Here is a 16,883-nt window from a genome sequence, read left to right on the forward strand (position 1 = left end):
AAGATTGGGGTCAAATCTTAAGGAAATTACGTTGCCTAATTACATCATCATCAACCCATTTATATGTCCCACTGCTGGGCACGGGTCTCAAGTCAAGAGTTTAGGCCATAGTCCGCCACGCTGGCCCAATGCGGGTTGGGGACTTCACACGTTTTCCGAAGGTTGTGAACCTTCTTCAACGTGCAGGTTCCTTCACCGAAAAGCTTATGATAAATTTCAAATAAAATTTCGCACATAAATTCCGATGTGCGAGTCCGGATCCAAACCTACGACCTTCTGCTTGAGAGGCAGCAGGTCAAACCACTAGGCTACCACGGCCTAATTACGCGCTCAATAAACTGTTGCAATAACTATCACATTGCAGTATATTAAGATGCCAATTTGGCGACAATAAATAGTATTGTTGGGATTGAAAAGAAGAAAAAGTATGAGATTAGCGTGGGCGAGATCAGGGGAAACGGCTTTTTCAAAACCTATTTGTATTTTCGGTTTATTTTTAAAGAAGTATTTATTTATTGGATTATAATATAAAATTGTATAAATAGTAATAAGATTTGTAAATATACTCAGTTATCCGCTACCATCTGATTTTAACTCTGCTTAGTAACTCTCACTGTAGCCAACACACCCTTAGCCGTCAGTAGATCGGTGTTGAGTCTGCTTCCTTCCGTTTATCACCTTAGGTCTCTGGTGATAGAGTTCCCCTTCACATCTTGCATATACATTTCTCCGTCTATATATTTATGGTTAGGTTAGGCTACACACCGTTAGGTTGTAGGGCTACACTATTAGATAAATTCATTGGAACCACTCTTGAGGTCTCACCGTTAGGTTTAATAGGGTAGTTTACATTTTTATCTTAACTTTACCATAATTTAATGCTTAGCAGGCGGTTGGTATTTGCTGCATACAACACCACTCACACATTTACAGACAAGCACTACCACCACATTAATACCTAACCGCACGCTATTCAGTTAGTGTGTTAAGAACACATTGTTTCATTTTAAAAGTATATATACGTTACTAATACGATATTTAAATTTTATTTGTTAAAAACATTGAATACCAGCGAGCGCCCGTACTGCAGAGCGCAACCGATGGATTCCCTATGCATGCTCCTCAATACCGCAGACAGAAATGCGCTGCGATACTCCGATAGTCTCGGAGTACTGAAGGACGGAGCCTCCGTGGCCGAACGGTTGGTTACCATGCCGGACTGCCATGCAGAGGTCCTGGGTTCGATTCCCAGTCCAGGAGAAATATGTGTATGGCCTACATTTATTTCTCTCGTGAGTTTGGGTGTAATTTGCGGTTGTCTATGCGTGTGTCCATGGCACCCGCGACACAGGGTTTCCCTAGTGCGGGGCAATGTTGAGTGTGTGCGTTATTATTATAAAAAAACTAATATTTCAATTGATATACCAAATTTTGCCGTCCTGTCCCCCGGTTTAGCTTAGTGAGATAATCAAAACGTAACGAAAAAGGTAACTCCCCGCCACTCCCTAGGCTTAGACTGCGGCTACCAGAGATTTAAATCTTTAAATTTCTCTTTAAATAGCAAAGTTCTAAGAAGCACAGCCACTGCGCCCGTCTCCCTGAGACATAAGTTGCGAAGTCCCGTGTCCCTGTAATGTCACCAGCATCCTTATCCTTCAAAACCGGCAGCGTAGTAACTCCCTGGACGACCTCTTTCACAAGGAGCTCTACTGCTACTAAGGCATTATTCAAAGTGGCGGAGGACAAGGGTGCGTGTAAATCAAACGTACGTAGACGCTCCTTGCGTTCAGTGATCGCGAGCGCCGGCCTCGTGGCGGGTGGATCTATTGGCTCAGTCCGCCCATACCTTTGACAGAGCTTGGTTAAGCGTCTGTTCGCGGTTTTCACGTGTGGGTGTACCAGCTCGTAGCCGCTTAGGCACAGTGAATGGGAAGAACATCGCACCCGCATTGGCCGCCGCGCCCGCGCCTTGAGTATAAGACTCTATACGAATATCTAAAATAAATTAAAAATACCAAAGCAACTTACCTAACAAGGTTATGGCATACGTTGCGGTGTCTCAGCGTCCAATCACGGCTCTGGCACCCCGGAGAACAATATGGTGTCACACCGCAACGCGCGCAGAATGCATCAGTCAATTTGGCGCACGACACGCAGGGTCGCGACCCACGCTGCAGTCCGGGAATTTTAAGCTGCCACCAATGTGTTTTAACCAAATGGATTTAATTTACTTGTTTTGTATAATAAACTTCCAAGCATGAGTGTTTAAGGCTTTTAACTATTAGTTCTATAACAAATCCTACAGTGGTAAATAATTGTGTTCAAAGCGACCAGTGGCGAGACACGATATAACACGACTCCCACCGGCTTGTCTAAAATTTTCTTCTTTAAAGATTGTACTAAACAGCGCGCATACCCCACCACTTAAAAAACATATGACTGTTAACTGGCAACTAGTACTGTCTCAATTTTGGCAAGTTTATATGATGAAGAAAAAAAATGTTTGCGTCATTCATATAGCATCTGGTTTATTAAATATAAATACGTAGTGTATGTGTAATAAAAATATTTAAAAACTATATTCCCGATGCATCTCCACCAATCAGCGCGAGGTAAGCCGGTGGAACTGCGGATAGGGTTTCATTCACGAAATCTACGCGCTCCTATCAAAACACAAGCACACACTCGCTGAAATCCGCTTTATAACACTGTTTAATGTGTTTTAATGTCAGAATCGTTGCCAGATGTTAAACTTTCTTAAAATAATGTAACTAAATTATTATAATCGCAAATTAATACAAAATATGGTTAATTTGTATTTTGTAAATCTTAACGATAAATGGTGTTACATATTATGTATATCTATTTGGGTGTTTCTTTTTAATAGGGCTAAGTAAGGAATGTATGTCGAATGTCGTGGTTATTCGTAGGTAATTAAAATAGCAATACTTAGCATCCGTGAGTTTGTATACTAACAAACTTTCATATCGCAACATAAAAATAAAATAAAATAAAATGTAGTAAATAAATTTTTTATTGAATTGATATTCAATTATTTTTATGTGAAATTACTCCACTAGTTTGTTATAATTACTAATACAAAGATCGAACACTCTGAAAAAATTCATTCGATCCGGCCGGTTTCGAACCGACGTCTTCTAGCATACCTTTCTAGATTTATAGCGCTACGGCTAAAAAGTCGTTGAAAAACCAAATACAAAGATACGACACAAGCACATGAACAAGCACAAGAATTGGTGAGGTCTGCTGGTTCGTTCCATGGGTTAGTTGGTACAGCGTCTGGCACTATTTATTATTCGAAAGATGGTACCTCAGTAGTGATCCCATTTCTGGCACTATTTATTATTCGAAAGATGGTACCTCAGTAGTGATCCCATTTACGAAAAAAGCAGCCAAACTGACTGTATTTTTTTGTAAATGGGACCTGAACCGAAATCTTTTAACAAAATTAAACGTCATCTACAAAAGATGTCGATTGCATTTATCAACTGCAGCAATCCACGGCCCTGCGCTTACACAAATGGCAAATATGGCCCTACTGGTAAGCGGAAAGGGAGAGCGGAAAGAGAGAGCGCAATATCGCTGTCCCATTCCGATAATTTCTGACAGAGTCTGTAGCGAGAAAATAATCATACCACAGTGGGCGGACAACGTTCTTCTCAAAGCATTATGATCTTAACGACCTTTGATTTATAGATTTCCTCGCACGGTCGAGGACCACTTACAATTACAGAATGATAACCGAGCGCCGTGCACCGGCCCATCCAATTTATCGCTATGTTTAATGCACCGCTACAGACGTGTCTGCGCTATGACAGACGGGTCTCTTCCTATGGTGCACGGATACAGACCGCAAACGTTCAGATATATTTAGCAAGAAGAGAGACAATTCTGAATTATCAGGTCCTACCGCAGCACAATTCTATAATTTGTGTGCAAATAAACATAATCATACAAAAAATAAGAACACAAGATGAAATTCATATTTTATTCAAAACGTTAATCTAAAGGAACATTAGCCGCATAAACGGAAATTAATTAAATTAAATAAGTTAAATACTAACAGACTAACAAACTACACAGTCAAAAGTACACTGATAAAATACCTACCCTAAAAACTAATGTAAAGAAATAAAAATTAAAAGTCTATTCCGGGGATATTTAAGGGCCAATGTGTTGTACGATAAAAGCAGCGACCGAACCAGGTAACCAATGCGTGCAAAATGAACACTAAACCTATGCAAATGCGGTAGAATTTACCTTGTGCTAATCGGATACTTGTAAACGATTGATTACCTATGTTGGTTGATAAAAGTGATGCTTAATAATGAGGAAGGTTTTCTATGAAGCCGTTTTTCGTTTATTGCTTACGCACGCTTCGAACCCATAAACGATATCATTAAATGACACAATATGTGAGAATCGTGAGTATTGACCATTTTCAAATTTTTAGGTTTACAAAGTGAGACAGCATGCATAACGTAGCATAAACGTGCGTGGCAATGAGTTCACAGTTTTAACACGTTAAACCATTTACATCTGAGGTGTTTACGCGCATCTAATACAAACGAGGAGCATATATTAAAAAAGTTCCATGTTCACGAGCGAGTCTTCTTGGTTAAGTTAAACAAGTGTTAGACATAAAATCCCGACGTTACGAGTTCAGACGGTGTGAATTTTGTAGCAAGAAAGCATGTGGCGTGGTTTTTTTTTATACACGTCGCTGAGTGTAGTCTTAGGCATCAAATTCAATTACTGTAACTGTTACACGCTCTCTTGCAATACATTTACATTGGCAGTTATATCGAATGACTATACTCGTGCGCGCGAGTACCTTAGCCGACATAAAATTGGGTATTCCTCATTATTTGCACCATTACATTACAAAGTCACTGTTTCTCTGTAAGCAAGTACTGGTATATTGCTTTAAATCTAGATAACGTACATTCAACTGTACGCTCAGCTGTACTCATGGCAGAAAGGTCTCATTTAAAGTGCGTTTCCAAGTAAGAAGACGTATTGGCACGTACATATAGGTTATCATCACTTATGAAGATGCATGATCGAAATAGCTTAATGGATTTCAATTTTAAATTCCAAATCTTAACATAGCTACGGGCCCTATCATCTATCAGCTGACACACGTAAGTAAGCCTTAAAGCATCTTGTAGTTATTACAATTATATAATTAGTATCTAGACAACACTTTTACTATTTTTCCTAAATTATTTTCCTTTGATGTCATTAAATGCTCTTTACATAATACAATGAATATCTCGCACACACACACACACTATAAAAACAAGAATAATCCACGTAAGTACTTATGATGTTTATGAATGCTGTCCTGCACATTGCGACGAAAGTACAACGCTTTTAAGCAATACTAAGACAATCGTCATTAGAAATTTTAATTCTAATGTAAGTGTGCATTTGACCTCCATCTCACCTGGTCTAACTGAAATATTCAATAAGTCGCAAGTCATACAGAACAGTCAGTTAAAAGAAAAACTTTAGTTTTTCTCCACCAATGGTAGGATCGAAACTTTTTCCCAGAATAACCGAGACTGATTGCTTGTCAACCAAAATGATGAACTTACCATTATTCGGGTATTCTGAATCAGTGGATACCTGCCATAGTTCTGTATTTAAACCGGGATTCTTGTCTTCGAGGAGATCGAAAATAATGTTCAAATCATCTTTGTTATCAGGCAAAATATTCATAGGAATCTTTAGTATAACTTTCTTTAAATCATTTTCGTTCTGCATTGGGGATAAAGGCATATCCTTTCTTGGAGACTGGGGTTCTTTATCTAGACCAACATGGTCTCGAGGAGTAGTTTTAGATGTTATACCAGTATAAAAGAATAATTTGCTGTCTCCCATAGAAAGTTTAAAGTCTTCTTTTTCGATTATCTTTGCAGATTCTTCATCGATTTCTAAATCGCACACTTGGTGGTTGGTTTTTTCGTGCAATGAAATAATACTCCAGTCCTCGATTTTCAACGCCGGATATTCTTTCTTTAGCTCCGCCTTTAACTCTTCGAAGGTCATGTCTTTAGGTCCTTGCATGGATACCTTACTACGCGATTTTTCGGGTAGTTTGACGTCGCTACATTTCTTTGACAGTTTCTTAGCGTGCATCTTGCACAGTTCTTCTAAACTTGCCTTCGGTTTTAGTAATGATTGCAAATGTCCCAATTTGAACAAAACCGGGTTGGGACCAACCAGTTTGTTAAAGTTCTGACTGGTCATAACTTGAGCTGACAACTTGTCTATCTGCAAGACCACATCTAGTTTAGTCTTCGTACGTACAGTGCTGATTTTCCTCCAATATTTAGTGCGCAGCCGCGGATTTTGCTTCTGCAGAATAGATATAACCTCATCGGTATCTTTGTCTGTTTTCACAACCATGCTTATTATTCCGACCGCACCGCGGAATTCAGTAGCTTTCAGATGACTGTGCAGTTTAGCATTTACGGTGGTCAAGGAGTCTTCAATCCAGCATCTTGAGGACATATTTAGGCAGATGATGAAAATTACTCCATCAAACAAGTACATATCGTGGAATTTAGGCATCGTTTCTTCCGTCATATTACGCTTTTCGAAAGCTTCGAGCACAATGATCTCGAAAGATCGTTTTATAGTATAAAACTGCGCATCATCTATTCGACTTTCTGGATAATTTGAAGGCCCAACGTAGAGCTTTAAATCGTCCGCGATCAGGTCTGAATAATGATTCGTTCTTATTCTAGTCAGCGGAGAGTTCATAATCTCGGGGTCTATCGGAACATACATAATTTTAAAGATCGTTTCTCGTAACTTTTTAACGTCTACGTTATCAGAAGAGCCCAAATCCATATCAAGAATCATTGGTTCTTCAAAGCTGACGTCTGGTTTCTGCCTGTCGATGATTCGGAAGCTTATTTTGTCGCCTTCGTAGGTCGGATCGAAACCTGGACTCTTCATAACATCCAAAGATTCAGGATCGACACCAAACTGTCTCTTCTGCTTACCGGCAACATCAGAATAGTACTTCCAGCAATCTGGTCTCAAACCAGGGTACCTTGCTTGTAATTTCAGTAAGATTTCGACAGACTCAACGTGGGCATGTTCCTTTGGCAGACGCATGACGATTCTCGTGTAACGCACTAAGCTTTTAATATCTCTGAATGTCAATTTCAAGCCAGTAGAATTAATGAATTTCGGTAAAATTTCAGATAAATAATCCTTAGTTTCCATACTGTCACAGATGTAAATAACAGCTCCGTTAGACAAGTAAATGTCTTGAAATTTAGGTATTATTAAATTGGCAAAGCGTTGGTTTTTCATGTCTTTGTGAAGGCACTCCTTAAAAAGGTGTTTCAATCTACGAATGTGTGTACCTTCTAACTTGTTCTGTGGGTAGCCTTCTAGTGTTATAGCAATTTTCAATTCATTTTCCACGTGAAGGTAGTTTGTACGTCTATGATAGGCAATGCCTCTGTTACTATCGATGTTTAAGTTACTGTTTCTACTAATCGTCAAATTATCATTGCTTTCAATTACAGACTCAGTGTTCTCCGAAGTTGCCACGCCATACGTAGAGATAACGTTCTTTCTTTCTTCCTCCATCTCTTCTTCGTAATTCTGTGTTATACTTTTCTCATTCACCTGATCGCTATAATTCGTTTCATCAGACCAAATGATAACTTCATCTTTATCGCTTATATATTCCACATCTTTAAGTTTTTTCAATACATCTTTCTGCAAAGTGTTCTCAAGTTGGAATTTTTCGTCAACATCACATTCTTTTTCGATTTTTTTAAGTTCTTTCTCTTGGTTGTCGACCCTAAACAAACTGTCTTCCTCATCATTCAGAGGAGATTTCTGCAGATTAACTTGTGATAAATTACGAGGCGTTGGTTCTTCTGACTTTATTTCTCCCAAGAGTTTAACTCTCGAGGCTACACTTGACACATCTGCCCCTAAATCTGACAGCAAGCATTCATAATAAATCTCAGTGTAACCAATCAACTCAAACTCCATTTGATCATAATCAATTACATTCTTAAATGTCGGACCTCTAATAATTTCACCGGAAACCCTATCAATCAAGAACGACGTACATTCCACATCATCTATTGTCTTTTGAGAGTATATCTTCCACGTTTCCGTCTTTAAAGTCGGATTAAAATACTGCAAAAGCTTGAAAGCGTCCTGTGCAGAGGCAGGCCAGGAAGAATGTGGTATTTTCAAAACAGCCAAACAAAGTCTTTTCATCTTAGCTTTAAGAAGTATTAAATTTATGCACATACGTTCTTGAAGACCTGGTGAAATACGGACCATCCAATCCCTAGTATCCAAGTCCTTGCAAATGCACACTATGGCTCCTCTATTTATATAATAGTCAAGAAAAGAAGGAGTTTTCTTTAGAAGACCAGCCTTTAGTTGCATTTCAATGACATCTGAGAGGCATTTCTGAAACCTTTCCATCTGACGCAACCTCATCTTGGATTTGGGATACCCTGCTAACGCTACAACTATCTTTAAATTTTCGTCTACAATGTCCATATAATCAGAATTTCTCGATTGAATAAGTCTGTTAGTCTCGTCGGCCTCATCTTCATTGTCACTATAGAAGTCACTATATTTCAAATCACATGTAATTTCGCTTTTTTTCACTAAAACCTTCCTATGAACTAATTCTATTTTTTTATTAATATTCTCTGATCTCTTGCTAACAGTATCAGTGTACTTGCTATAGTCAGACTTCTTGCTGGTGAGATCGGTAGCTTTGCTTGTGCCCGATTTCCTTCTTATAATATCTGTAATAGCTTTTGCGAAGATTTTGTCTTTTTTAGAATACCTGGCGTAGTCAGACTTATCTTCGGGCCTTTCGTCGCGTTCACCCGAACACATTTTGCATGTGGACGGAGTGGAACTTCTTTCGGAGGCGGTTTCGGCGTGATCCCAGGGCTTCTTGGGTTTGCAGGAACAAGTTTCTCGGTCGTTCTGCAGACAAATATCTGGTATCGGTATTTTTCATCTAAATCTAGTTTTGTGGCCAATCTAGTACCTTGACTCATACTTTTTGGTCGAGTTCATATACTTCAAATGTCGTAAAGGTTTTATTCCCGACAGATTCAATTTGACAAACTAAATTTGAGTGGTTAGGGTCCGAAGATCTTAGTAGTTGGTCTGATACACATCCAGAGGTGCCTCGCTGAATATTTTAGCAAGGCACTATTTGGCCACATATTAATTCTTAGAAAACTCTTTACACTCGTCACTTCTAAGCTACCTGCCTCTTTGCTAATCTTGTCTGCTTTATTAATAGTTTTGTTACCAATACCGAGAAGCCAGAAATTTCCCTCATGCGATATCCGAAAGCTCTTTTAGGTTATGCATCGTGCTGGTGTAAGTGAAGATCTCACATCGCGCTGAAAAATTTTGCCTGAAAACTTAAAGCCAAACAAAACACATCATGTTTTTGGGAGATATTTTTGATCCTGAAAAGCTGTTTCACCAAAAATAACAAAACACATTTGTCGCTTTATTTTTATAAATCCGGAATTCTGATCATTACACATGCCTTTACATTAAGTACACTTTGAATTTTGAAAACGCTGTTTATAGAAGTAAGACTATTTTTAATGAAATATATAACACTATATATAACATAGGGTATTTGCACACAATTTAATAATTTTGGTTATATATAAACCTACCACCAGTTACGGACCTTTTCCCACGGTACGACTTTTTTTGACAGTTCATTTTCCTCGCTATTTTTTCGAGTGATTCGTGGTTACTCACTAGTGATAAAAGTTAACGTGATTAACCAGGAAAGTCTCTGGTTACAGACCGGAAAAGGCTTCACACCATGAGTTTTAAAGACAAAATATAATATTTATTGTAATTTTGAAACACCTTGAGCAGCACAACGAATAATGAGTTCATTAAATACAGACGCACCATTAAATAAAGTGAGTTGTGTGAAAAAAAACTATGCGGCACTAGCCAAATAGCGCACCCCTCATTTTGATGAAATGAGTCAAACATGTTTATTGCTCCATTAGATACAGAAAAATACAGCCCCAATTGGAGAGGATGTGGGTTATATTTTTCTGTATCTAATGGAGCAATAAACATGTTTTACGTAATTCCATTTATGCCATTCTTCCATAAGGGGTGCGAATGGTGATAAGCCTGGTACCAACTATGAGAAAATTCGATTTTCACCTCACTAGCTCGGAAAAGCTTTCTTATTACAAATCTGCGCGTTATTACAGAGCGTTGTTTCCACGCTAGCATGGAAAAGGTTTTTGAAATTCGAACTTGATAATGGATTGTGGTGCAATTAAATTCAACTACGCGATTTGTCATACATTGTTTATGATTACATAAATAAATAAGAATAAAATATACCAACGGATTTATATTTTTATTATAATATAAATCAATTATTATGTTATATTTTTTATGTTAAAGTATTATTGTTGGCGTTAAATTGACAACGGTAACTAATTTTGTTTATTAAAACTGATTTGTTTTAGTTCAACTGTTTTTCTTTCATCTACCATTTTACCCGCTATAGTGAGTAGTGTTTCGCTCATCAGCAAAGTTGTTCTTGAGTCTTGAAAACCTCGCTACACTCGTAATTCTATTTTTGAAACAGGTATCAATTCAAGCACTCGCGTCAAACAGCAAGTTTTCTGTTTGTTCCCAAAAATAATAAAGATAACTTGCTAAATATTCCCAACTCTGTCTAACTTTGGCACATTTAATACAACGTTAACATGTTCTGCCGCAATGAAAATGAACAAAAATTAATTCTGCCCAAATGGCAGAAATCTGCGGCAAATGGTCACACTGTTCTCAATCTCAATGTGACATTGACATTGGCAAAAGGCCTCTTGTCAAAACGCTCCTTTGCTAACTTTCTTATCTCTCATTTAAATATTGTCTAAACATTTTTGTCACACTGTTTTTTATATTATATTTATAATTTAATTCGCTAGACTTACTCATTTCTATTTAACTATAAAAATGAAACGGGACCGCTCTGAATCTTAGCTGGTTTAAACGGCCCCATAACACTGGCAGAATTACCGCGCTGAATAGCCAACGAAATTTGTTGCACCAAGTAAGATCCAAAGCGTGGAGCATAGCCTCTTTCTCTAAGCCGAAGACCCAAACCCCTGATGAGTTCTTTGGCCTCCGCACCCCAAGTCCCCGCAGTCTCCACTGCAATTGGTTTTTTTTTTTAATTTTTATTTTATGTCATTACCGTTTAATTGATTATTTGATTAGGTTATTTTTTAGCTTTAGGCGATTAACACACTGCACCGCGCCCCGCGACGGTGTGCGGGACGCGGGCAGCGGGCAGCGGTCTGGCCGTACCGTGCCACTTAAAGTAGTCGCTTCGTAGTTGATCGCCTTAGTGATTGTTCAGTCATGTAGCTGAGATCCTTCTTTGACAAGAATGGTTAATAATACAGAACTCATTCAGGACGCTGCAGTTATACTGTCGATTTGGTTTTTGTTCACTCAAATAAAAAGAGGCCGAAGATAACATTCAACTTCATTACAAAGATTTACACACGAATGTCAACTGAATCCTTTGATTATTTGTTACGGAAAATCCAAACGACAATTACTGGAATAGACGCAATTACTTTTTTTTATTACTGGAAAGCGCAGTGTGCAATGCACTGCGGTTCGCGCGGTAATAGCGCGTGCGCCGAAGAAGCGTTGTCGGTGTGTTCGACGGTGCCATTTTTCCATACGAACTGAGGTACTTCGGTACAACGTTAAAAAACGCAGCTCCGCGCTCCGTCGCGGGGCGCGGTGCAGTGTGTTAATCGCCTTAATGTTACATGTGTGTACTATAAAATAACCAATACTTTAGGTAGCTAAACATTCGATCATGCTTAGAATAAAACGTACCTAATAGAACGTTACCTAATCTATGGTCGCAATGAATCAATTGAGTTGTGTTTTTGCATTTATTCTAAAATACATTGTTTTTTTATTCCCTACTTCTAAAAATATACATAAATATATTGATAACTAGGAATAACTAAAACGTAAAACTATACTAGCAAGTCCATGAACGGCTGCATTCGTCACCCATAGTGCATTTAGGTTAGTTCTGTCGTCCGCTAACTAAAATGCGGCAAAGTGACAAAATATTTTCTTGAGATGATATAAAAAAACAATAACCCAATTTGGAACATTGAAATTGTTCAAAGATATTTCAGCTATGCATCGACAGGTTAAGTTCCGATAAGTCGAACACGCAACTAATTTTAATTGTTTTTAAAAGAGAATTTTAGTTAGTGGACGACAGAGCAATTATTTGGTAAATCTCAAATATTTTATGAGGTAGAGCCAGATGACGCTGCACAGTGTAAGTCTGTCTTTTTTGAAGATCGAGTTAAAGATCTTGGTTACATTTAGTAAAAAATATCTGTCATACTTTTGACAGTATAGTCTTTTAAATTAGAATTTCTACTAATTCTGTGGTTTAAACCGTCGGAAGTCAGAATATCTTTCTTACCTTACGCCGTTAACCAGCACGACTCGAGAATAGCTTCAAAATGCAAGGCAATATAATTAATAAAGCATAAAACACAACTCACCGAATCGCCTGCACCGGCCGCGTAGCTGCTGTCGTCATGAGGTTCTTGACTGCTGTAGGAAAAAACATTCTTTTAACACACGGAGTAATGTATTGGTAACAACTGCAGAGCCTTCAAAACCGCAGTAAAGATGCCTATCAGTATTCTACTGGATATTATCACGGAGAGCGCGCGAGGGAATTGCATGGTTTAATTTCGCCTTACTATGACTTAGACGTAGGCTGCGGTTTCACGCCTATGTTGTGGATATTCCAAAGAATCGCAAGTAACGTTACGCTTCCACTGCTGTTTGCGGCTCAAAACTGTAGCGCGACACAACTACACACTAGCAGTGCTTTGTGGGCATGGCATGTGTGCCAACAGTATGCGGAGTTCCACATACTTGAGCTCAGTACGCCATTTTCGCTTTGTATAGTATATATGTATTGTTGTTTAAGTAAAAAATATGCATACAAATTATTAGAAATCGTCAGAAGTAAAATTATATAGTATTAGTGTAAAATTTGATTTTAATTTTGTTTTAAAATGGTTTATCGTCAAGTTATTTCGAATTTTATCATTTCATTTAATTCCTTATTGTTACTAGGTATTTTATAACTTTAATGTTTTATGTATGTACTATAAAATAACCAATACTTCAGGTTGGTAAACGTTCAATCATGCTTAATATGAAACGTACGTACAAGAACGTTACCTAATCTATGAACGAGCTGAATCAATTGCGTTGTGTACTTGCATCTATTCTAAAATACAATGTTTTAAATTTTTTATTCGATTTTTTTATTCTAAAATTATACAAAAATGTATTGATAACTAAGAGTAAACTAAAGCGCAAAATTATACTAGCAAAAATCTTCGTCGTTGTTGAGGCAGCTTTCCCCATTTCTTCTTTGTTACATCTTTTTAAATTAGAAACTATAAATTGTCTTTTTTGAAAACAGAGTAAAATAACATTTACAAGGTTGCCAATTTTCATAAAATTTTAAATTGTTGTCCATAGGTTTATCGATAGGTTGCGAAAGAAGATAAAATTTTGCCAAAAATGACTAAATTATTAATGTTATGACGTTCTAATGACTACTAATTGCGTTATTGCCTTCTTTATTCATATGTTGACAGATGACATACAAGTACGGCGATCCATTTTTATTAACCGACTTCAAAAAAGGAGGAGGTTCTCAATTCGACTGTGTTCTTTTTTTTTTTGTATGTATGTTACGCGATAACTCCGGTATTTGTGAACCGATTTTCATGATTCTTTTTTTGTTGGAAAGGGGGTACTTCCATAGTGGTCCCATGTCATTTTGAAGAAAATCATCCACCTCGAAGGGTGGGTTTATAAATAGCGCCTAACTTTAATTTAGGAGCAATTACTTTAATGGTTGATTTTGCTATTTCTTCCATTCAAGGCGTTTTTCTCTTAATATACTTTGAGTAGTGTCGTAGTGAGAACCTATTTTTATTATCTCCAGCGTCAAGTCCTGTATAATGGCGAATTAGGGAATATTTCAATAAAACTTAGCAAATAGACATAATTCCACGTATTTTTGAGGTCGGTTTTTTTAGTACTCTGTACGGAGATTATTGATTATACATTTAAACAAGAGTAGTCGGATTTGATTATCTATATTGAATTAAAAAGAAAAACTATTTAAAATATGTCTCCTGTAGTATGTGTTTATGACAAATACAAATATTTGTCATAAACATAGTTCTAAATACAGTGTATGTATGTATGAACTTACAAAAACTGACATTTCAAATGTACTTGTGCCCAGCAATTGGATGAATAATGAGACGACGATGCTTCAAATGACACAAGTTCGGTCATTTATTTCATAAAATGACTAACATTCAGTCGATAGTTGACAGAATACTTAGTAACTGCAATAATTACCTGCTTGCAAGCAGGCAACAGTTTTTCGTAATGAATTGTCATTTTACTCCACCTTTAAAAAATACAGACTATATACTCCGTTTCGATCCATTTTAAACAAAAAGTAAACAAAGAAGTCACTGACCCGACCATAGACGGTTTAGTGATGGCCAATTGTAATGCCAACTACAAATAGATTGATTAATTGAATGAATCGATTTGTTCAATCGAGCGGTTTTATCTTAATTTTAAATCCTCCTTCAAACCCTTACACTTAGATACTCGTTCGATTGCGATTGAAATATTCGATTTACGAATCTATTACAAAAACTTTAATTGAATGAACAGAATGTTTCTTTCGTACAGCACTATGCAACCACAGATAAGTCATAGTTGTATAGTTAAAAAATAACCTCACGTTTGGTCTATCATTTTTTAATATTGTTGGAAAAACTGTTGAAATATCAAGTCGAAATCTTCAAAATACAATGTCTTGGTTCGCATTCTCGCCATATTTACAGAGGTCATTCTATATCCGAAACTGGACCCAAATCACTAAAAAATAAATCGAAAAAAATTTTCTTAAATTTCTATATTTTATTTAATTGCGGTAAACAAATTTGATCCAAAGGTCATTGACTTGCACGGCACTTTAAATCTATTTGGTGGTGGTGGGGTGCGGGTAGCGACGGCGGGGAGTGTCGTATCGAGCGCGCGATTGGCAAATCAGTCAACCTTGCTTCCCGTACTGCGTTTATGTCACGCTGACATCCCGCATACGCTCTATTTCTAGTCTGTCACGAAATGTCACGTGGTTTGGTATGTAAACAACAGTTAATGCAAAAAAGAACCGCTACCAGGTCACCAGAACCTGCATGGTAATCCATCAAGTACAAGTGCGGGTATATGCTTATGGCATGATGTGAAACGTTTAGTTTACGCGGAGGATATGAGTGTCGGAAGTTTTTGCTTTCAAAGTTGTGGAGTCTAATATTGAAACGAAATCCACGTGCAAAGCTAGTGGTGGCTCCGGTACGGAGCTGTGGAGCTAGTTACTTCTAGCAATACTTTCTTGTAACTTAAAGTTGGTAAGTACCAAATCTAAGTTACAAAAAAAAAATCAGCCAACTTTTCTAATTAATGTAAATAAATAGTAAATTATAGCAATACTAGTACATAATCATAATTTAAAAAATAGGTAAATAAGCGATCGAGAAAGGTTACGTATCGCTCGGTGAAGTGGGTGGCGGGGTCACTGCCCTTGCGTGGTGCATACGACTTGAGACAATTTGGCAAAACTTTACTAGATAGAATTAGCCAGAATATTGATCAGAATATTTTTTTTTTTTTTTTTAGATGATTTAGTATTATTTCTATAATTAATTTCTTAAATATGGCGAGAATGCAAATCAACACACTGCATACATGAGTGTTACTTATTCGATTTATTGAGTGATTGCTTTAGAATTTTGACCAGACAGTTTTGCTTACTTTTTGTTCAACATGGATTGGAACAGACTATAGTAGAAACCAAATACGCAATCACATTAATATTTGCACACCTGTTTACAAGTTGAATATAATGTACCTTATATGACTTAAGATTAGTGTATAGTGTAAATGATATTCAACGTTTAAAAATCTACTAAGACTTTAGAAAATAGTGATGTGACGCACCTTTCAGCAACTGTTCGCACGATTTGTCTCCTATCTTCTGGTATCACACATCTCAAACTTGGCAGGTTCTGTTGAGTCTGCAACAAAGAATCTTTAATTAAAAACGATTTTTTTTTAAATGTCAAGTGACGGGATTGTAGGGACACATGTGCTGACGTTACGTTTTCAGCCCTCCGCGTGTGCGCAGTCAGTCATCGTTTATCGCGCGCCCGGTCCGGACGATTCAAGCAATATTCCTCGCCATAAGTAGTTCCAAGTAAATCTGTGTAAATCTTCTAATTGTTTTGTACCGTATACTATTTGGCAGTGAACAATAAAAGTGTGACAACTAAATTATAACGGAGTTTTGACCTTATCTGGAATCCCCATAGTGAGCACGTTAAATCCGGGTGGTTAATAGGACCACCCACATAGATTCTAAAGGACGAACAAGTCGTGTGCCTGGTGGAAAGCGACACGCCTATCAGTAACAGTTAGTGTCAGACCTTAAAATCGCAAAGATATGAGGCACTGCTACAGCGCCAGACGCCCTGGGACATAAGTTGACAAGTCCCATGTGCCTGTAATTTCACCAGCATTCTTACCCTTCGAAATCTGAATACAATACTGCTTAGCGGCAGATATAGGCAAGCTGGCAGTACTTCCCTGGACGAACTCTTTCACAATGAGCTCTACTGTTAATA

General features: G+C 37.5%; 1 protein-coding gene across 1 annotated transcript in view; it reads right to left on the reverse strand.

Moving 5' to 3' along the window:
• Positions 1–4,023: 4,023 nt before the first annotated feature.
• The window catches only part of LOC113234399, a 55,496-nt gene continuing 42,636 nt past the window's right edge, over positions 4,024–16,883 (reverse strand). Inside the window, exons 4-6 of the mRNA XM_026469709.1 lie at positions 16,201–16,277; positions 12,648–12,699; positions 4,024–9,015 (exon numbers count right to left, since the gene is read on the reverse strand). Of these exons, the coding sequence (XP_026325494.1) occupies positions 5,521–9,015; positions 12,648–12,699; positions 16,201–16,277 (3,624 nt within the window). The 3' untranslated portion in view covers positions 4,024–5,520. The remainder of the gene's footprint in view (positions 9,016–12,647; positions 12,700–16,200; positions 16,278–16,883) is intronic.

The sequence above is a fragment of the Hyposmocoma kahamanoa genome, unplaced genomic scaffold, assembly GCF_003589595.1.
Source record: "Hyposmocoma kahamanoa isolate Upper Pololo Valley unplaced genomic scaffold, ASM358959v1 84, whole genome shotgun sequence".
Classification (NCBI taxonomy): domain Eukaryota; kingdom Metazoa; phylum Arthropoda; class Insecta; order Lepidoptera; family Cosmopterigidae; genus Hyposmocoma; species Hyposmocoma kahamanoa.